Source organism: Bidens hawaiensis, unplaced genomic scaffold (genome assembly GCF_021521415.1).
Source record: "Bidens hawaiensis isolate Kalapana, Puna unplaced genomic scaffold, B.hawaiensis_p1.1 tig00001575_1, whole genome shotgun sequence".
In the NCBI taxonomy this organism is placed as follows: Eukaryota; Viridiplantae; Streptophyta; class Magnoliopsida; order Asterales; family Asteraceae; genus Bidens; species Bidens hawaiensis.
Genome location: NW_027491088.1, coordinates 2,952,910 through 2,977,230, shown reverse-complemented (window position 1 = coordinate 2,977,230; position 24,321 = coordinate 2,952,910). Strand labels below are relative to the sequence as shown.

Here is a 24,321-nt window from a genome sequence, read left to right as displayed (position 1 = left end):
TTTATTTATTTTTTATAACAATATATATCTTAATTAAATATTATTAAATATATATTTTAAAAAGTTATATAAATGACAGGCTCGTTTAAGCTCGCGAGCCGGCTCGAGCTCGATAGGTGAAGCTCGGGCTCGGGCTCGTTTATTAAACGGGCTTACTTTTAGGCTTGAGCTCGAGCTCGGGCTCGATTAAGCTCGGCTCGTTCGAGCTTTTTAACGAGCCGATCCCGAGTAGCTCGCGAGCAGCTCGGCTTGTTTGCACCCCTAGATGCCAATGTCACTCCGTCTACTCTAAATGTTGATGAACATAAGGTAAGAGCGAAATACTCCTAAAAATAGGAAAACTGTATATTAATAATCACAACTATCAACTAATACTAATCTCAATTAATAATGTTACCGGTGATAATCCTGACTATAAGTTTTGTTACCAATAACGATCTCAATTAAATATAATAGTTAACTTCGTTAATTATTGATGACATGGCACGTAGCGTTGCATGTGACTGTTAAAAACATGGTGGTTATTGTTCAAACTGGTTGAGCCTGGACGAGTTAAACATGGTGGTTATTGTTCAAACAAATTTTGCATCAAACATGATTCGAACTCGGGATCTCAACAATCAAATATGATATTTATATCTTTGCCAGCTGCAATAAATGAAATTTGATGCTAATGTGTCGGTTTAAAAGTTTAAATATCTTATCTTGCCTATAAATCTGTTAACTATTTTCCACGTTTGTATACTTTTGTTGATATAACTGATTTCTATAATAAATAAGCTTTTAAGTATTACTTTCACTTTAGTTTTTAACCTATCCATTCAGGCTCAACCCATTTTGAACAATAACCACTTTATTTTAACACTTACATGCCACGTCACGTGCCATGTCATCAATAATTAACGGAGTTAATTGTTTTATATAACTGAGATTGTTATTGGTAACAAAACTAATAGTTGAGATTATCACCGGTCATATTATTAGTTGACTATTGTACAATACAATTAATTTTTTCAATTGTTCAAGACTTGAACCAATCAATTCAAAAGATGAGACATTTGATTATTGCGAGAAAACTGCATTGCACGTATCCTTCACGCGTCTGACATTGTACGTACGGACTCTGCTCATTTTAGCCCCGTAGCCGGAGTGCTTTCTACTCCCCCGCGCAGTTTAGCCGGAGTGCTTGCGCATTTTAGCCCCCACCCATCACTCCTCAACTTCTATCCTGCGCGCCTACAAACAGTTAACTTTTTTCTGCTCTGCAAATACACAACAATATGTGTGTTTGATCGACGTCTTTCACTCCTGCAACTTTCAATCCGGTAATATTATTATTATTATTAAATCTACTCAATCTCTATCATTATATTATCGTCGATAGCGATCATTTAGGGTTTGTAGATGTTTAGATATGTTATTATGTTACTAGCACTAACTTAGGGCAATGTTGATCGTTTTAAAGCTGGAATCGGTGTTTACCGGTGGTTTCAGTTGATGATCAATTGAACATATCGTTATTGTTGTTCGTGTTGAACTTGAAGAGGTATGCACCCGCCTTAACATCGAGCGGGGCGGGTCAACCCACAAGATATAGACAAGAGGCTTGAAATCAGGATGTCATAAAGACACAAAGCCAAAACCTATGCGCATGGCGCATATCACATATTCTCACGCATATCACATATGCTCACGCATCACATATGCTCACGCGTATCACATGTGCTCACGCATCATATATCCTCACGCATATCACATCTGCGCGTGGCACATATCACATATGCTCACGCATCATATATGCTCAAGCATATCACATCTGCGCGTGGCGCATATCACATATGCTCACGCATATTACATATGCTTGCGCATATCACATCTGCGCATGAAACATCTGCGCGTGAGAATAAAGAGAAGACCTCGCGCATCCCCAGGATAGGCGCATATCACACATGCACATAATCAACCACGTCCTTATCCAAATCAGGATAAGGACAACCATGATTGTGCTCATCAGACAACTTTCCAGAAGGTATCATTTAAGGAATAAAGAATATGCTGATGGTGACAGCTGCCAATGAAAGGTGGACAACTCAGCAAAACCCATGTGCTACCACGTGATTGCACATGGGTCAGGTGAAATACCTTGGTCAGAGAATAATCAATGAAAAAGCACCAGGTGTCCTAAGGACACGTGGCGCGAAGCAGTAGGAGGAGGCCAAAAAGGCCCTAATGGGATCTGAGCCCAATCATTGGAAACCCTAACACTATAAATACCACACCACCTCCACAAGGGGAGGTAAGCAAGAAAATACATTCTAAATCCTTACTCACTTTCAGATTATTATTATCTTCTCCTACAATATCTTATTCTCACACCGAAGGGTTACCCCAAAGAGGACCCCTCTGTCCCTTTCTGAGGGGTAAGTTCACGGTGCTGCTCGTTTCGTAGGTGGAAGAATTCATACTCCGGAAAACCATCGGTGATATAGCACACTCATACCCGAGGAAAGTTGATCGTCTACTAGTAAGTCGATCCACGTTTCTTCAGAACTCATCGTTATGATTTAGTTGGAATTTAGTTGTTATTTATTGAAGGATTTGGTATCTAGGGTTTGTAGTAGCGATTGTGGTTGATGAACAGTTATTTGTGGTCAAAATTGGTCAAATGATGAAGAGGTTACGTATGGTTTACTTAAAGGTTAATGTGTAAAAGAGATTAGAGATATGAAACTTATGGTTGTATATTAATCTTATATGGCTGTAAATAGAGCTAGCAATCTTAAAAGGTTGATAAGTAAAAGAAATGAGAGTCGGTGTGTGGGGTTTGGTTCCGTTATTAGCCTAAAACCGAAGGTAAAACTGAAGTCATCCGTCAATCTGTTTTATTAACCGACTCGGGTTTTGGTTCGGTTAAGTTCGGTTGATAACCAACACCAAAGTTGGGCTACAATTTTTATTTAGAAATGCATTAAATGAAAGCATTAATAAATTTAATGGAGACTAAATATGAAGTGGAGGCATAAAAAATGAAATGGGGGTATAATAAATACATAAAGTGGAGGTATAAATACATGAAATGGAGGTATAAAAATGAGTATAATTTGAGAATATGAATGGTTCGGTTCATTTAACCGAGAGTACAAAAAAACCGATAATGAGTTTCAGTTAATTCGGTTTTTTGGTTTGGTTTCGTCGGTTTTCCTTTAGGTTATCTCTCACCATATTGAGAGAGATGCAATGTTTGGTTGTACGTAAAGCTTATTTGGTCGTACATAAGAGCAAATTGTAGTCTTAGCATGTACAAAGATTATTCTTAAGATTATAGTCAACAAAATATCTATCTGTATATCCACTCACTTGAATAACATGTAGCATTTGTAATAATATGCTTTCCGTGTAGATAAATCTGCCCTAATTTGGTATTAAATGATCATTCTGTAACCTGCAGATATGTCAACACTTGAAGAAGAAAATGCAAATTTACCAGGGGATATTGAATTCATATGGGGCCATAAAACGCGCCTTGGTAAACAGAATCCAAATTTCCAGCATTATGAATCATTTACTTTAGATGGTATAGATTACTTTCTTTATGATTCTGTTTACATGTGGTGTGGGAATCAAAAACCACCGTATGTTGCCAAAATTATTGACATGTACGAGACTCCACGCCTCAAAAAGATGGTGAAAATTGTGTGGTATTTTCGTCCCATAGAGGCACAAAAGTGGTTACAAGGTGCTTGTTATCTCAACAATGAGTTGTTCTTGGCTTTGGGTGAAGGCAATGGTGTTTGTAATTTCAATCCTGTGGTAATAATGTTTTTAATCATAAAATTCCTGTTTATTCTATATTTTTATTTTGCTGATTTGAATATGACACTTTAGGAAGCAATTTGTGGGAAATGCAATGCTGTGTGCACATCTAAAGATAAAAGAAATCCAAAGGCATCAATGGAAGAATTAAAAATGTCAGACTATGTGTTTTATCGGGTATTTGATGTAGAAAAATGCAGATTATCAGAAAGATTCCCGGATAAGATAGCTAGAACTGCAGGTTTGTGGATACCATATTTTGATTGTTCTTAATCATTGTTTATACTAATTTCTGTGTATGAATTTGCAGTTGAACACTTTTTTAATCAAAAAACCAAGAGCCCTGAAGTTACAGGAAAGTCAAACTCGTCGTGTGAAACGGGCAACACTTCTTCAAATGTTTTGAGGTTTACTGCTTCATCTGATACCCATCACTCTAAGAAAAGGAAACCGCTAGAATTTGAAGTTGATGAAAAGAAGAGTGTTGAAGCTGATAGTGGGCTTACAAAGTTTGGTTGACTTTGGTCGACTGTTAAAGAGTTGGATATAACATCTTTTTTGTGTGCATGCAGGATACAAGTGAATGGTTCAAGAAAGCCGTGAGTTATCTATTATCCTTAATTCATTGACTCGTTTAAAAGCATTTAAAAATGCATACATTTGTTACATGAATATTATGAACTTATTTATGTTATTTATTTTCACTAGCCTTGGGAGGAGAGGATGCAGAAAGCTCATGAAGCAGGCTCTCTGGTATTGTTAGAGAATTTGGATCGTTCATTTACATCATCGGATGTAGAGGTACGTTTATAATATTATTCATTTACACATGACTATTAATTAAATGTGACAAATAAACTAATTATGATCATGAAGAGGTAGGTCCCAGCAGAGCCCAGTTGGAACCGCAAGATTCACCTTGAAGAGGGACGTCTGCGCAAGGACCAACTGGTTCCGCAGGACCCACCATGCTCAGAGATAAAGACCTTACGCGCAGTACGCCAGCTGTTCCCGCAGGAAAAGCCTCCCAATGGTGAAGTACCCCGCCTGTTCCCGCAGCTGCTGATACAAGCCATCAGGGAAGGCTACCCGCACTAATAGCAAGGCTACACGCACGAGGAACTAACTCTCAATAATTCAGTGTCACCGAAGGAATGAGCAAGGCGGGAATACTCCCGCCCAAATGAGCCAGTCCGTACGCTTCTGGAAGATCTTTTGTACTATACCTGCCAAGGTATGGACAAAATAGACAAGATCTGACCAAAGCAGCCCATGAACCAATCACAGGGTGACAGCTCACCGACAACAGTACGAGGAGCACGCTCTAGTATTGTTTGTCACTATTAGCCGCTGCCTACTCACCAACCCTTGTCGTGGCACGCACATAGCCTGCAGTTGGTGGAAAAGGAATAGTACACAGCCGGCGGAAAAGGAACAGTACACACCATCAGCCGCTGCCTACCCACCAACCACTGGCATGGCACGTGCGTAGCCCACAGTTGGTAGAACAGGAATATTATACAGCTGGCTATACCTGCTTGGAAACCTACCTTCGGCTATAAATACTCCAACACCTTGGAACGGTATTATCATCTTGTATCTTATCTTCTCTAGCAATCTCTCTTTATATACACTTATATTCAGAGCAACCTAGTCTGATTCTCACGCCGGAGGGTGGTCACAAGGAGGAACCCCCCCTTCTCAGTGACGAGCTCACGGTGTCTGTTTTGCAGGTCATCAGGATAACCATCTCTGCCGGACCTAACCCTCGTGGGAAACATCTATTTAATCCCCAGATTATCCGTAATCTGTCCCGGGTCACTTAGTGTTTCTTCATTGGCGCCATCCGTGCATAAAAGCTAGAACTAATTTTCTCAGTTTTTTCAAAACTTCTGAAGAGATGGTTAACGTTACTCCGATCCCAAGGCCAGTAAGTAACCAGGAAACCCCGTAATCACAACCCCAGCTACTGGGGAGAACACCGGTGGTCACACAAATTTTACGAACACTACCCCGGTTACCCAAGCCGGGGCAAGTGCAGTAAACAATCTTTCACTGGGATTCACCGATGCCCAGTTGGAAAAACAGACGAGGCTCCCCCCGCCAAACACTCGATCAAGTTAAAGCGTGGGCCGAAGCACGTCAGAAGGAATTCCAAGCTGAGTTGGATGAACGCTTGCGTTCACTCCAACAGGCTAACGAATTCGGAAGCACTCGACAACAGCTCAACATGAGCAGTGAGTGCGAATACTCAGACGATGATCGGGAGGAATCCGACACCGACGCAAACCCTCGCCATAGGGCGAAAGGGAAGCGTAAGGAAACAGACTTCCAACCGAGAAGGAATTTCGGAGAAACCTTCAAACCAAGGAGCGCGGGGGGAAACCCACGTGACTTCTCCAAAACCTTTAGACCAACTGCTGCAAATGCGGGAACATCCAAGTTTGCAAGGGACATTGCGGAAGCAATTGCCCCGATAAGTGCCAAACAGATGTCCAACATCGGCACTTATGATGGTATATCCGACCCAGATGATCATTTGAACAGATTCATAGCGGGGGCAACCGTCAGCAACTGGACGGAATCCACGTGGTGTTATATGTTCCAGATGACGCTGGTTGGAGCGGCAAGGGCGTGGTTTGATCGTTTACCGGTCCACCACATCTATGATTGGGCGGACTTTCAACACAAGTTCAGCCAACACTTCAGTTAACAGAGGAAATATACTGAAGAGCAGTGGACGATCCTCAACTGCGTGAGAGAGGAAGATGAATCTTTACTAGACTTCATCACTCGCTTCAACTCCAAAAAGCTGAGTCTGGGCACCATAAGCGAAGATCTTGTTCGCGCCGCTTTTATCCAGGGCGCAGAATACACAGAGCTTATCCGCACGTTGACGGGTAAGGACGGCATGCCATCCACATGGGATGCCATCATGACGGCGGCCAAGCGCTTTGCCGAAACAGAGAAGCAACTGGGTAGGGATCTTCCCCAGAACACAAACCTCTACACGCAGAGGACCAGAGAAAACAATGTTCGGACCGCCCGGCAGAACAAAAAGAGGAAACTAGGTATTTGGCAGTCAAGGGTAAACTTTGACACCTCATCCAGCTCTCGCCCTCTTGTAGGCGGAAGGGATAATACGCACCCTTCAAGCCGAAAACACCGGTGGATTCCACTCACCAAAAGCGTCACGGAGATATTTGCCACCGAAAAACTCCCATGGCCAAAAGCTCCAATGATCCGGCAGCGACCTAATGCGGATCAGAGCAAATCCTGTGACTTCCACGGGACAAAGGGTCACAACACAGAGGAGTGTACATCCTTGAAGGATATTGTTGAAACATTCGTCAAGGATGGAAGACTTGCATACCTTGTGGCATCAATCAAGAATGGAGGGAGGAATGATAACCGGTACAAAGGCAACGGACGAAAGCCCGTTGACATCAGCATCCACATGGTTCATAGTAACATCAGAGGAAGAAAAAGACGAATGACGGAACCATGCGCGTGGAAGGAAGCTGAGGTGCGCTTCCCGCGAGTGCCAGGAGGACCCAGCAAAGAAGGCCCTATCGTCATCAAAAGCCAGCTGGGGCACTACATCACTTCCCGCACTCTGGCCGACAACGGTGTCTCGTCAACGGTTATGTACAGGCAGTTCTTCGACAAGCTAGATGACGAAGACAAGGAACACCTGGAAACGGTCTACGCCTCAATGGAAAGGTTCGATGGCAGCACAAACACCCCACTGGGAATCCTATCTTTCCCCGTCATTCTCACGGACGGGAAACACTCCCGCACAGAAGACGTGGACTTCGTCGTAATGAGGAAGCCACACCACACATACGACATTCTCTTCGGGAGAGACGGGATGGCAAGATTCAACGCCGTGGTATCTTCAGTCCATGGCATGATGGGATGGCCAACTGCTGAGGGTGTAGCGATGATCACCGGTATCCCCCAGGTATGCATCGCATCTGTCTCATCTAAACCCAAACCAAAGATGGCTAAACCAACCATCACCGAACCAGAAAAATGGGCCATCAATGGCAAATACCCTGACCAGGCTGTTACCATTGGCCCAACACTCACTGATCCTACGCGCACCTTACTCAAACGCTTACTATAGAAAAACGCTGACATCTTCGCGTGGACACCAGCTGACATGACTGGTGTACCTCGAAGTAAAGCAGAGCATAAGCTCAAGTGTGACCCGGCTTTTACGCCAAAGCGCAGAGTAATGGGGGCGGAACAAGCTAACGCGTGTAGAACCCAAGTCAAGGAACTCCTTGACGCGGGCATCGTACGCGTTGGTAGATATCAAACATGGGTTGCAAATCCCGTTATGGTACCGAAGGCTAACAAACAATGGCGCATGTGCATAGATTTCAAAGATTTAAACAAAGCATGCCCTAAAGATTGTTACCCGTTACCCGAAATTGACCTCAAAGTGGATTCATTAGCACCGTTTCGCCTTAAATGCTTCCTTGACGCATATAAGGGGTACCATCAAATCCATATGGTTGTAGATGATCAGGACAAAACCGCATTTCGGACGCCCGATGGCACATTTTGTTATCAAATGATGCCATTCGGACTTAAGAATGCAGGGTCCACATACCAACGCCTGATGGACAAAGAGTTTCATGCCCAAATTGGGAGAAACTTGGAAGTCTACATGGATGATTTGGTCATCAAAAGCCCTGAGCCAGAAGCGATGTTGAAAGACATCGAAGAAACTTTCAACACGCTCAGAAAGATAAACATGAAGCTCAACCCGAGCAAGTGTTCCTTTGGGATGGAAGAAGGGAAGTTCTTAGGAGTCATTGTTACTAAAGATGGCTTCAGAGCGAACCCTGAAAAGGTCGAAGTCATTATCAAAATGGAATCACCTACTACCATCAAGCAAGCTCAGACACTGAATGGACGCCTAGTCGCACTTAACCGCTTTTTGTCGAACCATGAGGATAAGTCCTTCCCATTCGTGTCAACATTGAGAAACTGTTTAAAGAAAACGCACTTCCGCTGGACACCAGAAGCGGAAGCAGCTTTTCAAGAAATTCGGTCACGCTTGATCGAACTCCCAACGCTCACAGCACCAGAAGCGGGGGAGGAATTAATCATATACCTTTCCGCCACAGATAGAGCAACCGGGGCAGTCCTGCTAGTAGAGCGAAAAGGTATCTAGATGCCTATTTACTATGTTAGCCGTGTCCTAACAGACGTAGAAACCCGGTACTCTATCCTGGAAAAATTAGTCTTAGCACTTGTACAGGCTTCACGCAGACTAAGACGATATTTCCAGTGTCATCCAATCACCATTCTCACCAACTTCAAACTCGCAAACGTTCTAGGCAAACCCGAATTGTCAGGACGTCTAGCCAAATGGGCAATAGAATTGGGAGAATACGCGATAAAGTACAAGCCGAGGCCAGCCATAAAAGGCCAGGTCTTGGCCGACTTTATTGCAGAAGTCCCCGCTTCGCGGGAGAAAGAGTGCCAGGAGGAGGCTCAACCCTCTCCAGCAAAGGACATCGATGATGTCTGGCGACTCTACACTGATGGAGCAGCCAGCAACGAGGGCTCAGGCGCAGGGTTGAAACTAACCAACCCAGCAGGCCAAGAATACACTTACGCTATTCGACTGGATTTTCCAAGTACAAATAACGAAGCGGAGTATGAAGCATTCTTGGCTGGGCTGAGAATTGCGCGTAAGATGGGAGTGAAAAACTTGGAAGCCCACGTGGATTCCATGTTAGTAGCCAACCAAATAAACGGGACATACACGGCCGTGAACGACACAATGGCCCTGTACCTCGCGCAAGCAAAAACCCTTATGCGCGACTTTAACGATTGTAAGGTCATACACGTCAAGCGTAGCGAAAACAAATCTGCGGATGCGTTAAGCAAGCTTGCATCATTAGCCTTCACCCACTTGGGAAAGGACATCCGCATTGAACTCCTTGGAGCACCATCAGTCCCGCACAAGGAAATCTGTGTCATCCAAACCGGCACAGAAACGTGGATGACACCAATAATAAATTACCTTGCGGCGGGTATACTACCAGAGTCAAAAACACAGGCAAGAATAATACGCTGTAAAGCACTGAACTATCAACTCATCGATGACATCCTTTACAGACGTAAATTTCTTGGCCCACTCTTAAGATGCGTGGACAACCAAGATGCTGACTACCTCCTAAAGGAAGTACACGAAGGCATCTGTGGAGTACACGCAGGTCCACGCGCTGTTGTAGCTAAGTTAAACAACGCGGGATACTTTTGGCCGGGGATGCATACGGATGCGCTGGCATACATCAGAAAGTGTAGGTCTTGCCAGCTCTACGCACCCAACACGCATCGCCCGAAGAATGAACTTGTTCTAGTCACCTCTTCATGGCCATTTCAGAAGCGGGCCATCGATGTGACAGGCCTATTTCCCACAGCAGCAGGAAACGTTCAATTTTTAGTAGTAGCCATCGACTACTTCACCAAGTGGATAGAAGCAAAACCATTAGCCCAAACAACCGCAAAACATATTAAAAAATTTATTTGGGAATTTATTATTTGTCGTTTTGGACTTCCACAGACTTTGGTGAGCGATAACGGCACCAACTTTGCTGACAAGAAGCTACAAAAGTGGCTGGAAGAACTTCAAATCACCCACACCTTTACCTCAGTGGCACACCCGCAGGGTAATGGTGAGGTGGAAAGAGCAAATAAAAGCATCGTTGAAGGCATAAAGAAAAGACTCTTGGAACACAGATCCGGCTGGGTGGACGAAGTACCACATGTACTTTGGGCAAACAGAACGCTGAAAAAGGCCAGTACGGGAGAAACCCCGTTCAGCCTCACTTATGGCACTGAAGCCATGGTCCCGGTTGAAATTGGTTTACCCTCACCAAGGGTCTTGATTCAGCCAAAAGACAATGATGTGGAAAGACGGTTAGACCTTATGCTAACCGAAGAACGCAGAGACTTAGCCGCAGCGCGTGAAGAAAACTACAAGCGAAAAATGCAAAAGTACTACAACACGCGGGTAAAACTCTGCAACTTCAATGTAGGAGACTACATATTGCGTAACAACGAGGCTTCAAACCAAGAGCGCCCAGGAAAGCTGGCCCCGGTCTGGGAAGGACCATACATTATCAAAGAAGTTTTGGGAAAGGGTGCATACCGGCTCGAAAGGCTCGATGGCACTCCCATCCCAAGAGCATGGAATGGAGCTCAATTACGCAAATGTTAAATGTAGATCAATTCCAAACTTGTAAAGAAAAGGCCTAGAGCCACTTCTAATGGAAATGATTTTCCTTTATCACATTGTGTTGATAGCCTTACCTTTATACTTATGAACTTCCCACACTGATGTGCCGGTATTCACCGCATAAATATGGGAAGAAGTAAGTCGTTACGTGTGGAAGGCGGCAAAACCCGCATAAACACATAAAACGGTAAAAATTTCTAAGGGAAAGATAAGGAAAACCTTCACGCAGGTCAGTTATAGGTGAAGTTTGGTCATCCTACTAAATGCAAGTGACGGTCTTACCCGCACAATCATGATAGAGGAAACTGAACATTAACCTATTAACAACCGCGCGTCGAAAGGTTAACTTATTCAAAACACTTAGAAAATTTCTAAGGAAAAGATGAGGAAAACCCCCACGCAGGTCGGATATAGGTAAAGTTTAGCCATCCTACTAAGTGAAAGTGACGGTCTTACCCACACAATCACGAAAGAGGAAGCAAAACTTTAACTTATTATCTACCACGTTGAAAAGTTAACTTATCCAAGTACTCAAGAAGTTGCTAAGTTAAAACAAAATATGCGTGAAATAAACAAGGCAAGGCATTAACAAATAATCTTTATTTCATCAACATTCAAACATTACAAGAATTGCCGGGCACATACCCGCATACAAGAGTAAATCTATACAAAAATAAAAATCTACTCTAATGGTGGAAAGGGATCTAAAGGATCAAGCTTCAGGACCACTCCCACTTGGACCCGCACCATCAGTAGAGTGTCGCGGTTCAAGGAAGGCCTTGAGGATAGACAGCCCATCATCAGCAGTAGTAATCTCGTTCACCTTTTCCACCACCGGATGCAGAAAGGCAGCATACTGGTTCACTGCTTGGTCATAAGCAGCTTCAGTATCCACATCATATAGAGGGAAGTTGGAAGGCGGGATCCCCTTCTCAACGAACCCTAGACCAAGCAGGAACCCAGCCTTCTCCCCATCCTCGTGAGAAGCGTTGAGGGCTGCACTCATCGCATCGTCATATGATGTGTTCGTGAACACCCAATGCACAACCTACAAAACAGAAGTATATCAAAAACTCTTCTAAGGAAAAGCGTAAAGAAATTGTGAAACTGCACATACCTGCGACAACGCTTCTCAAAGAAGCCATTCCTTGGTAACCAGAGCCTCCTGGAGGGCAGCTTGAGCTTCATTACGGGCGCGTTCGGCTTCCTTCTTTGTAAGGTTGGCAAGCAACACATCTTTAGCTGCAGCCTCTTCGACGCCCTTTAGCTTACGCTCAGTGTGGTCAAGCACCCCCCTCTGGTCCAAGATCTCTTGGAGCTTCTTGGCATCTTCCATGGCCAAGGCATCATGAACCTGCTGGAGCCTCTCTAATTTGGCTTTAAGTTCCTCATTCTCGATGCGTAGAGGCTCAGCAACAGCTTCAGCCTTGGTGGCCCTCTCGGTTGCGTTCCGCGCAGTTTCCTTGGCCAACCGAAGCTGTTCGTTAACAGCTTGGGCAGCCTTGGAACGGGCCTCGAGCCGGGCCTGAACTTCAACCTCGAGAGCCTTGAAGGCCTTCTCCTTCTCCGCAGAAACGGCGGATAGCCTCCTGTTCTCCTCCCGGATAGCCCGCGCCTGAGCTACTTCTTGGATACGAGCCGCCTTTAACTTGTCGTTTTCACGACAAAGCAGCTCGACGCGCGGCTGCATCCGGGCGAGCAGAATCCGGAGCTCGTTTGTCAGCCTACCCTCCTGGTAGCTTGACATAGCTTCCCCCAGCGCCCCACTTGGGGCGGCTTGACGCGCCCACTCGACGCAGTCCACAGCCGTCCGAAGGGTTGTTCCTCGGCGGATGCTCCAACGTGGAACATACACTTCATTGGAATCCGACACTGTAAAAACAAAAAAACAGTTAGGAAAAGATGATATATATATAAAAAAAATATAACAGGCCAAAATAACCCTACGCACCTGTAGGGTCGACGACAGGCCTGTAGCCACCAAACCCATCGCCCGAACCTAACGGATATCCATCCAAGAGGTCAGGCAGATGGGAAGGAGGCAGAGATTGGCTAGACGCCCCAACCCCGGACATACCTGAAGGTCCGGCCGTAGTCGCCAGCGACGGAGGAGGCATGGCGGAGGCCGCTGTGGTAGAGACCAACGGAGGTGAACTCATAACCGCGGTCGTTGATGCGGAAGAACCCGCAAGAGAAACCACCGCCTGCTCAGTGAAGGATTCCGTAAAAATGGCACTGACAACCGGCGGTGATGATGTTACAGTTGGAACAGTTGCCTCAACCGGGTGAGCAACTGAACCAACATCTGAAGCAGGCGCAGCCGCCTGGGTCATCGCCTCAGGTAGGTTGACCAAACCTACCGTCATGGGTCCAGAGCTGCTACCTCCCGCTCCACCCTGGAATGCGGTAACATCCACGCCTGCACAAAGACAAGATATATAAGTATAATGGCGAAAAGCTATGCAGTTAAGATAAAGGAAGTTTATACTTACGGGTCCTTTTGAGCTTGAAGGTGCGAACGGGCGGGGACGAACCCGATGGAGCCGGCCTCTTCGTACCGGTCACCGTCGTCGTCCTGGGCTGCTCGGAGGTGACAACCCTTTCAACCTCCGGAGCAGTGGTCTCAACACCACCCGGTTCCCCGCCGCCTCTTCACTCTCGGTCTCCGACTCAGACCGGTTCCCCTGGTCAGCAGTGGTGGCTACCTTCGCCTTGCCCTTCCCGCCAGCAGCCTTCTTCTTCCGCACAAAGAAAGGACCATCTGCGGATTCCTCATCAGAAGATGACAAGATTAGAGGAATTTCAGCAGAGGTTTGAGCATTCAGAGGGCGAGGGTTAAATAATCTTTTACCTGGCCGCGTGGCGCTCAGTATCTCGTGGCCTGGCGGGTAGGCCTCCACAAACCGATCTTCCGTCTGCGCAAGGATGGGCAACTCGTTCTCGTCAAGAGCACGAGTACCCAACCGAGCGGGACTGTCGGCCTCCCGCGGATGCAGGAGCGATTGCAAATCATTCCCCTCTGAAATAAAAAGAAAAGCAGTTAGAAGAAAACTTAAGTCAGCAAAGAAGACGGAGCATACCGTAAGGGATAAAGTTCAAACCGTATTCAAGTACGATGGGAATCTGTGGCGCATCTGCCCCAGCATCCTTCCACACCCGGCTCATACCGAGCATCACCATCCCAGACTCCGGAAAGCGGTAAACCGGAGTCTGGATCCGGGAAATCTTGGAAAACCATTCCGCCTCCTGGTAGTTGGAGGCGTGAAGGCTGGGGAGTGCTCTCCCGTTCTTGAATGTCATCGCTATGGGGATGACACGGGCAGAGATGTAAAAGAACTCCCGCTTCCAAGACCGAAGACTGCGCTCGGTAGCGCATATCTTCAAACCCTTGATCCGGGTGACCAGGGTGTACCAGCCTTGGATGCACCTCCAGGAGTAGAAGGTCATCAGGCGGTCGACGTGGGGCTCCACCCCAAGAATGAGGCACACCCATTCAAAATGGCGGATCTTGGCGATCGCCATTGGGTGCACCTCCGTCAGATGTACACCGTGTCTTTCCAGAACACGGTAAACAAACTTCGTCAATGGGAACCTGAGATTCCCATAGACGAAGAAGGCGGCATATACCCCTATTTTGCCCTTGGGGGCATTGTACACCGTCTGGTGTGGCTCCGGAAACTCAGGCTCGAACGGCTCGAGCATGAACTTCCGGACGATGTACTGGTAAAGCTCGATGAGAAGAGCACACTGGCATTCGCCAGCAGTGCTTTTATCGTCCTTATCAGACGTAGACGGGTTCTCGACGTACACGTCAGACTGTTCGGCGGTAGCTTCAAGATCGTTAGCAGAAGACATGTTTTGGTGGTAAGGAAGAACAATTTCAGGAGAATGCTCGACAGAAAGTTTGAGTATTCACCAGAAATCGCTTAGAGGAAGAAGAGAAGTGAAAGTGTGGATTAAGATGAACCCTCTCCCCCTTTATATACTCATCGCAATGAATGCGATGAATTTAATGCGGAGGAGAGAGAAAAGCGCGGGTCCAATGAAACTATGACACGTGAAAAAAGCAAGCTGGCAACAGCTGTTGACAGGACGCGCGCCGTAAAATCCGCACCCACCCACGCGCCTGAAAACTCGCGCCCACGCGCCTGAAAAAGCGTCTGGAATGACCATATGCTGTCACGTCGTCATAACTTCCGGCACGTCCTGAAACTGTCAGAAGAAACCGTCGGACACTAACGTCCTTTCAACAGTTTGGACTGTTCTTATCCTTTCACCAACTCTTCGAATTTCAAACAAATTCAAAAAGATTCAAAGATTCAAAAATAAGAGGGAATATACCCCCTTACCTTGGTATCCAAGAAACCATAAGACAAGTGCGGGTACAGTGTCAAGGCGAAACCCTTCACATACCTAGCACCTGCAGGGAATTGAAGCCAAGAGTACCTTGGAAGTAAAGAAACTATAAGACGAGTGCGGGTACAGTGTCAAGGCGAAACCCTTCACATACTTAGCACTCGCAGGGAATTGAAACCAAGAAGGATCTTCTGGACCGTGCTTGCGGAAAGAGAAATAGCACCTCCGCATAGCGGAAACGTTGAGAACTACCTTGTTTGAAACTTCAAGGCGAAATTGGTGGTTTAACATAACTGATCACTATGTCCGAAACTACCAAAATCTCGTGAAGAATCCGTGCAAGTGAAACTCAACGCTCCCGATGTGCGAAGGGGTTAAACACCTACCCGCATCACAACCAAAGATCAGGCAGAAAAGTCGGGAATTTCTGCGAGTGACATTAGGAAAACCGCGGGAAGAATCCCCACGGAAAACCTTAAAACTACAAAAACCCTTTTCAAAACCTCTTGCTCAAGTCCAAAAGTTCACCTCACTTATTAACAATTCATGAGAAGAACATTGGACTAGGGGGACTTGAAGAGGTAGGTCCCAGCAGAGCCTAGTTAGACCCGCAAGACTCACCTTGAAGAGGGACGTCCGCGCAAGGACCAACTGGTTCCGCAGGACCCACCATGCTCAGAGATGAAGACCTTACACGCAGTACGCCAGCTGTTCCCGCAGGAAAAGCCTCCCAATGGTGAAGTACCCCGCCTGTTCCCGCAGCTGCGGATACAAGCCATCAGGGAAGGCTACCCGCACTAATAGCAAGGCTACACGCACGAGGAACTAACTCTCAATAATTCAGTGTCACCTGAAGGAATGAGCAAGACGGGAATACTCCCGCCCAAATGAGCCAGTCCGTACGCTTCTGGAAGATCTTTTGTACTATACCTGCCAAGGTATGGACAAAATAGACAAGATCTGACCAAAGCAGCCCATGAACCAATCACAGGGTGACAGCTCACCGACAACAGTACGAGGAGCACGCTCTAGTACTGTTTGTCACTATTAGCCGCTGCCTACTCACCAACCTTGTCGTGGCACGCACATAGCCTGCAGTTGGTGGAAAAGGAATAGTACACAGCCGGCGGAAAAGGAACAGTACACACCATCAGCCGCTGCCTACCCACCAACCACTGGCATGGCATGTGCGTAGCCCACAGTTGGTAGAACAGGAATATTATACAGCTGGCTGTACCTGCTTGGAAACCTACATTCGGCTATAAATACTCCAACACCTTGGAACGGTATTATCATCTTGTATCTTATCTTCTCTAGCAATCTCTCTTTATATACACTTATATTCAGAGCAATCTAGTCTGATTCTCACGCCGGAGGGTGGTCACAAGGAGGAACCCCCCCCCTTCTCAGTGACGAGCTCACGGTGTCTGTTTTGCAGGTCATCAGGATAACCATCTCTGCCGGACCTAACCCTCGTGGGAAACATCTATTTAATCCCCAGATTATCCGTAATATGTCCCGGGTCACTTAGTGTTTCTTCAGATCACCTTTTCTTCGGGATATTGTTTTGGATGCTTTTAAAATAAAGATTAGTGCAAAGATGATATAATGGAGTGCATATTCTTCAAGCCGACACAATGGTATCTTCACTCTGACACTCTTATCCTTTCATGAAATATTACACAGAAAGTAATTATATAACATATACAAAATGTTATTCTAGGACAAGCTCTTGTAATATTCAACTCAAAAGATGAGGCGGACTCTGCTATTAACGAGCTAACAACCCGATGTTTAATCATATATAGTGTAAGGTAATCTATATACAATTTTACATGTCACAAGCTTTGTTTGTTCCACATTCACATAACACTACCCTCATAAAGTGAATTCAAGAGTTTTCACTACTAAAACCACCAAAAACCTGTAGGTTTTGTGTTTTCAATCTGGCTTGCATAGCTTTCAGAATCGTGTAATTTCACTTTCAGATTAAAGTATTTCATGAGTACATGAAATCGATAACCAGATAAGATAAGACAGATGAGGCTTTTGCAAAGATCATGTTCTTTTTTGTAACATGTGTAAGTTTTACATTGGTTGCTGAAATTAGACCAGATGATACCTTTATATAAGTGTCGAACCATTATAATGGTTGGGCTGAAGTGCTGCAACCTTTTGTGAAAAGGTAGTGAAGTTGGTGTGACAGTTGGGGTTACATCATTAGGAAAGTATCATCAGGAACTCCATGGCAGTAACTCTGTTGCCACTGAAGTTCTAAGTTCTTACCGGAGAACAAGATGCTACTGCATCTCATTTAAGTTTAGTTTTTACTGATAGACTGCCATTGAACAAAGCTTAGTTTACTACCGAACTTTAGTTTTTTAGTCTTTTAGGGACCTAGCGAATTGCGATCCCGTATCATGTTCCCGTACCGGAGCGTACCACGATCCATGTGACTATGCTCTGGCAAAGGGCGGTAGGTTCGGGGCAGCGCTCTGGCAAGTTCAATTGGTTGGCCCCACGTGGGTCCAACCTGGCTGGGGTCCAGCTGAATGGAAAAAAGTTGTTTGAAATCTTTGAAAGTAACCTCCGTTCGGTAGTAAACTAATGGTCGGTAGTGACTTTGAGGGTCGGTAGCTACTTGTTCTATAATAGCAAATAAGAGGCGGTAGCATCTTTATCTTATTAGTAGCTATTGAGCTTAATGCCGAAGTGCAGTTTCTGCATACCATAGGGAACTGCTACGATTACACTATAACAGCGATAACAGTATTTATACCATTGCGGCGTTTCACCCCTACACGTTTGTTGATTTGACACCTATTTATGGGAAATCACTTGTTCTTTGGAAATAAACTGTCTTATCCGGTTTTGATTTCGTGATACTCTGTAATCGAAATCCTTTAATGTAATAGTGAACTCAACACGATTCAAAAAGATATCCTCCTACAATGTTTATATAACTCAAATAACGTTATAGCACTTAACTATTAAGCAAATCAATCAATTGCAAAATAGCTAAATATCACTATGTACAACTAAACAAACAAGCAAACTATTTAGTAAAATCCTACTCGTAACAAACTATACGAGGATATATCTTAACCTGGTTTTGTGGTCCAGAGTTGTTATCGGTAGTCGACCATCATTGAATGCGCTTGGCAACCACCACACATCGAAGTATTTTGGTCACATCACTATCGACCCTATGAAACGAAAGCACTCGATGGAAACGGTAACTTTATCATGCTTTGTTTGTTATTATCAATTTTGACTTGAAAAAGACCCGGAACCACATACCCTCTCATTCACTTACTATAGGCCAAGTTACCATTCCAAAGTTCATAATTTTTTTAACTCCCAACAGAAAGATGTGGTTTCAACGTCTCATCATTCGCAGCCCAATACTATTGCATTTGATATGGCAATGGAGTGGTGGGCACAACAAAAGAAGCACGAACTAGTTTGGGATGCGTTATATAAGGTACGCGCGAAAGGTGAAACCATCATATATGATTCATTTACGCATATAATGTTTGTTTATAATCGTTTATTTTTTTTGTACATTTAAAGGGTAAAAGGATGAAAATGCCCTCATGTGCAGTGCACATGAGGCGACTTAACTGTAAAACTAAACATTCGTTAGTGTAAAGGACTGAACCAAGGCTAAAATCCAAATAAAGGATAGGAAGTGAAAATCATTTTAGTAAATGACCCATTCCATAACTTTGGGTATTCAAAAGGAAAAAAATTGAGGTTTACTAATCTATTACTAATACTATTTTAGAATAATTTTCATATTTTTGAAACCCTTTGTTTACTTTTGAAATGCTGGATGTAATAAAATGGAATTTTAGGCTTTAATATGGATATTCATATCACGTTTGATTGGCATTCGTTTGTTTTATCATTTATTTTCATTTTTGTTCGCGAACCATTTGTTTAGAATATTAACGAACGAACATAAATGACCACGACCATGTTCGCTCTCTTAACTAACAAACTCGGACAATAAAATCCATTCATTTAAATGTTTGTGTTCGTTCGGTTCTATTGTAATAATCATCCATCTTTTCAGCGACAAGCAGAAGAAATTGCTAAAATTATGCCTCGCCACCAGAGTTCCAAAAAAGTTAGTAGCTGCTGATGAAGATGGTATAGTAAAGGGTTCTCTTTTTTGCTGGTAAAGATGTATAGGACCAGAAACATTACATACGTAACTTTTGGTTAAATGTTAGTAGATTAGGTGATTCTCTAGGGTTGTTCGTCGGGCTGGAATCTGGAAATACTAATCGAGTTATTTTGAAATGAACTTCGGATTAGAATTCAGAAAACCAATTCAAATATGGGTTGATTGGTCAGTTCACCTTCAAATTTATAGTTTCTTTTGAAGTAAACTGTTGACATTGAAAGATTTAGCTAAGTTTTGTTAGGAGCTTTAAATGTTATTACAATTGTTGAGACATTCAAATTTCAAAGAGCATTATGATTTATGCTTTTGGATCTCTCTATAATTAGCTAAATAGCATCTTATCTCTAAGTTTTGTTCACACTTTTAGAACAGATCTCATCTTTCGGTTGCATGGTGTTTGACATTTTAAAAGTGAGCCAGTGAGGTGGTGGGTTTAAATCCTTGCAAGTACAAAGCTAGGAAGATTTTAGGTGAAAATTTTTGTTTTTTATAAAGAAAAAGAACAAGATGTGAATGAAGAAAATATAACAAGTTGGCTCTTTACATATGGCGATTCAGTGTAGCATTTGGTATTCAAAGTTCGAACCGCTATACGAACCGTAGGGCTGGGTCGGTTTGGATACCGGTTTGTCCCAAACCGGTTTTAGGTGAGTACCGGGTCTAGTTCTAAACTTCTAAACCGGTTTTTTTGAACATTAGTGTCATACCTTAGTAAAGGTGTACAGACAAACCGGTTGGGAATTGATTAAATAGAAACTGAATCAAACCGGTCCATTTCTCAAACCGGTTTCTACCAAACTTGTTCTCAAACCGAACCAAACCGCCGGTTCTATAAGCGGTTTGGGTTTTTTTCAATAAAACCGGTTTTAAACCGGTCTGGATCAGGTTGGGCAGTTCTATGCTTAAACTGGTTTCTAAACCGAACCGGTTTGACCCTATCCGTTTGATCTTTAAATAAACGGTTCAATCCATCAACATGTTTAAGGTTAAGATTAGCATATATGTAACTAGCGGGGTTTAACCCGTTTGTTGGTACATCGCGGTAAACTGCCCAAAAGAATTAAATCATTAATGTTTTCGAAAATTTTAAAGAGTCGTAAAACTAAGGGGAAAAGAGGAAAAATAATACTCCCTCCGTCCCACTATAAGTGTCCAAGTTTGAAAAACACAAAGTTTAAGGTGGTTTGAATGATTACTTTTTTTTTATTAAATTACAATAATGCCCTTGAAAAGTGGGTCCATAAATATTGTTTATTAATGTTAATTGTGTATGTTTAAGGGTAAACTTGAAAATTGACTAATAAATTTTGAAATTGAACACTTATAATGAGACAAATAGAAAATGAAATGTGGATTATAATGGAAGAGAGAGTATAAAACCTTATTTATTAAAAACAAGAAAAAGAAAAAAACATGGTTTCACGTGAACCAATGGGAGTCCGCCACATGAACCAATAGAAACCGAACTCTAATATATTATACAAATACTATACGTACAATTCACAAGTTTATTTAATCTAACAATCCGGTAATTCCTATTACAAATTTATTAGAATTTAGAACCCAGTCTATCACGTTTAACTTTTGATTACAATCTATATACAATCAACCAACTGTTTTGACCCATCACCATGTTTAGACAAAGTAGTTAAATGAATAGTATGTATATGATTATAAAGGCGTTTATGTTAATATTAATTTCTTAAATACGAATAAATATCACATAGAAGGGGTTGTATGAGTTGTATCTCTGTACTTAATATTTTCAAAACCCAAATAATTTTTAGTTTCTACAAGATATTTAGATGCATGTTTAAGAAAAATAAATAAAATTTATATAATATAAAGCATGTGGCATGTGGGCGACCAACAAACTCGTAATTTCACTTTAACGGATTGGCAAAAAGCATGTCTGCCTTCACATTGTTGAATTTAAATGCCAACTATTCCAATCAAACTAAATACATCAAAATCACAAATTTATAACTTTTTGTGTACAGTTAAAATCATTTTCTAATAACTAACGTATGATTAATGATAAATTTAGTAAAGTCATTTATAAATTATTATGTTTTCTATTTTTATGTAAAAATAATAAAATAACCCCAATGGGTTCCAAGAGTTTGAGCCAAAAGTTGTATGGAAATGATATTCAATGGGAACGGATTATAAGTGGTAAGTTGCTACTTATCATTAGTGTATCATTAGTGGTAATAGAGAACACCGACTACTTGGTCCTGCAGTGGCAAATATCATAAATATCAAGTAAATACAGATAGGTTGGAAATCGAACGTTAGTGGTAAGTTGTTAGTGATTAGTAGTTAAGAGTAGTGCCAATGTGAGCACTCGTAAGTGATAGTAATTATGCTTAGAGAGAGCGGGGCACCCATATGGGTAGAGTGTATAGTTTTCAAAACGCATGGCAACACCGCCGCCACCCTATGTGAGTAGGGTGCATGGGTTCATTTCATAGCAAAGGTTTGTCACAAACTTGATTCAATGGCAAATGTTAGAGAATTAAAATTACTTAATAATTAATTTATTACACATGTGGGTAGGTGACGCCAGTAGTTTTGTAGTTTGTGGGTACTTAAGAGTTAAAAATGAGGTGTCAATGTAATATTAATGGTTCAAGGGTAGTACCCATGAATGTCCCTCTCATTCTTATAACTTTGCTTACATGCTAAATGGTAATTATGTGTAGTGATAATTAAGAGCAGTGCTAAATGCGAGTAGTATTAAGTTTCTACTACTCATTGAGGCTCTTATAACTGCCAACTGATGTATATTTTCACAAAGAGGTAGAACTTTTCAACCTAATCGTTGTAATGATTCCATACCTATAAAATGGAGATCTTTGGTCTGACTGAAAGATACAAATTTACAACTTCATTTTCGTAGAGAATTCATTCTTATTCTTACAAAACCTTTTCTCTCATCCAATTAATAAATTGTATAGACTCAAAACACTTTAATCTAAAAGTTAAACTCGCTTTATTCTAAAACTTTGAAAGTTGTATAGGTATACTCGAATTAGCCGTAACCCACATTTAGTGGCATCTGAGGCCGCATGTTGTTGCGGTCATGAAGGGCATCATTGTGGTCGTTGCACAGCGAGAACACTATGTTTCTGATGATGAAAAGAGCTTTTTTTCTCTGAATCATTTTGAAACCCCGAGATTTCAAAGTCGGTAATGTTAGAAGGTTGTTACTTTTTGGTCAGATACCTAAGTCGGTATATCTTTGAAAGCTCAGACGGAGAGAATAAACGGACTCCTCGAGGGCTACTCAAGCCACTTTAGTGCAAACCAGAAGGATTGGAGCTGTTGGATGTTGCTGAGTGCTGCTATAACTTAACAACCAAAAAGCTCTGCGTCGAACTTCAGCCCCTTCGAGTTGGCCACGGGGCAACAGCCTTATGGATTCGACTAGAGGGACTCCTAGCAGCAAACTAGTATAAAGGGCCCCCGCAGGAGCCGCCAGCCGGATCGACCAACAAATGATAGGCCAGAGGGATGGGCTCCTTCGACTAATCAGTGATCCCTGGGCCTACCTAACACAGATGTCCCTGAAATAGGGGATTGGTTGATCGGAAAGCTCGGGCAGGAGTAGGACATTCCATACAATTCCGATTCGCTAGCCTCTCAACATTTTTTCATCTCCTTTCTTTAGTTTAGCGATCATGGATCGATTCTAGGTGGTTCACTTGTATACCCCTATTCTCAGAGTTCACGTTCTGATACCAGCTTCTGACTCCTTGTCTTTGTATACCTCGCACGAGGCTAGGGTCACTTAGTCGATGCCAACCTCTTTTACCGATGCCTGACGCTTGATGCTCGCTGTTCCCTACTTCGGGTTAGGTACCACAGCTCAAAACAAAGAAGCTAGAAGGAACAAGTTCATGCAAAGCTGATTCTCGAACAAGAAGAGCATATTCTGTAAGAACAATAGGAGATTTGCCTCATACTAGACCTGGTATACCTTGATTAGATAGACTCTTTTCTTACGTTATAAGATAAGTAAGGGCGAGAGGAAAGAGACAACAGCTGTTTACTAGCAAGCATTGAAAGCAGATGCCAGAATGACTCTTTGAACTGAACGACGTAATAAATAAAGAAACTAACTGCCATCAAGACTGAACGAGATGAGGATTAAATAAAATCGAACTGTGATAACCTTGGTTTTTACTATAAAAGCAGAAAGCGCCCAAAAGAAGTGAGTGACTCAAGAAAGGCCATCGCTCTTCTCTCTTGACCTGAGACCATCACATGCTTCTCAGTACTGATTCGTATGGAATTAGCACGGCCCGGCGATCAAATTCTTGGTGGGAATCATCAACTTTATAATGTTTTAATAACGGCTCAAGCTTTTTTAATGATCTTTTTTATGGTTATGCCGGCGATGATAAGTGGATCTGGTAATTGGTCTGTTCCGATTCTGATAGGTGCGCCTGACATGGCATTTCCACGATTAAATAATATTTCATTCTGGTTGTTGCCACCAAGTCTCTTGCTCCTATTAAGCCCAGCCTTAGTAGAAGTGGGTAGTGGCACTGGGTGGACGGTCTATCCGCCCTTAAGTGGTATTACCAGCCATTCTGGAGGAGCAGTTGATTCAGCAATTTCTAGTCCTCATCTATCTGCGAAATTGTACGACGAACCTTCTTGTTCCAGGCGTACTACCCTGATACGTTAA

The 24,321-nt window shown here is 43.1% G+C and overlaps 1 protein-coding gene and 1 long non-coding RNA gene across 3 annotated transcripts; both read left to right on the top strand.

The window, feature by feature from the left end:
- Nucleotides 1-1,115: 1,115 nt before the first annotated feature.
- On the top strand, nt 1,116-4,332 carry LOC143586770 (protein ANTI-SILENCING 1-like). Its single transcript, XM_077068249.1, has 4 exons — nt 1,116-1,325; nt 3,449-3,810; nt 3,886-4,054; nt 4,124-4,332. Exons 2-4 carry the CDS (start codon nt 3,451-3,453, stop codon nt 4,330-4,332), a joined length of 738 nt encoding a protein of 245 aa, XP_076924364.1. The 5' UTR covers nt 1,116-1,325; nt 3,449-3,450.
- A 12,860-nt stretch (nt 4,333-17,192) lies between these two features.
- On the top strand, nt 17,193-19,872 carry LOC143586008 (uncharacterized). Of its 2 annotated transcripts, XR_013144637.1 has the most exons (4): nt 17,193-17,247; nt 18,557-18,668; nt 18,801-18,917; nt 19,512-19,872. It is a non-coding gene; the product is annotated as an uncharacterized LOC143586008 (long non-coding RNA). The 2 variants fall into 2 exon arrangements; XR_013144636.1 differs by lacking the exon at nt 17,193-17,247 and having other exon boundaries at nt 18,173-18,668.
- Nucleotides 19,873-24,321: the final 4,449 nt, after the last annotated feature.

Coding starts and splice junctions, on each gene's coding strand:
- LOC143586770 (XM_077068249.1), top strand. CDS start 3,451: ATGTCAACACTTGAAGAAGAAAATGCAAATTTACCAGGGGATATTGAA. Junction 3,811..3,885: donor TTTGTAATTTCAATCCTGTG/GTAATAATGTTT, acceptor ATGACACTTTAG/GAAGCAATTTGTGGGAAATG. Junction 4,055..4,123: donor TAAGATAGCTAGAACTGCAG/GTTTGTGGATAC, acceptor ATGAATTTGCAG/TTGAACACTTTTTTAATCAA.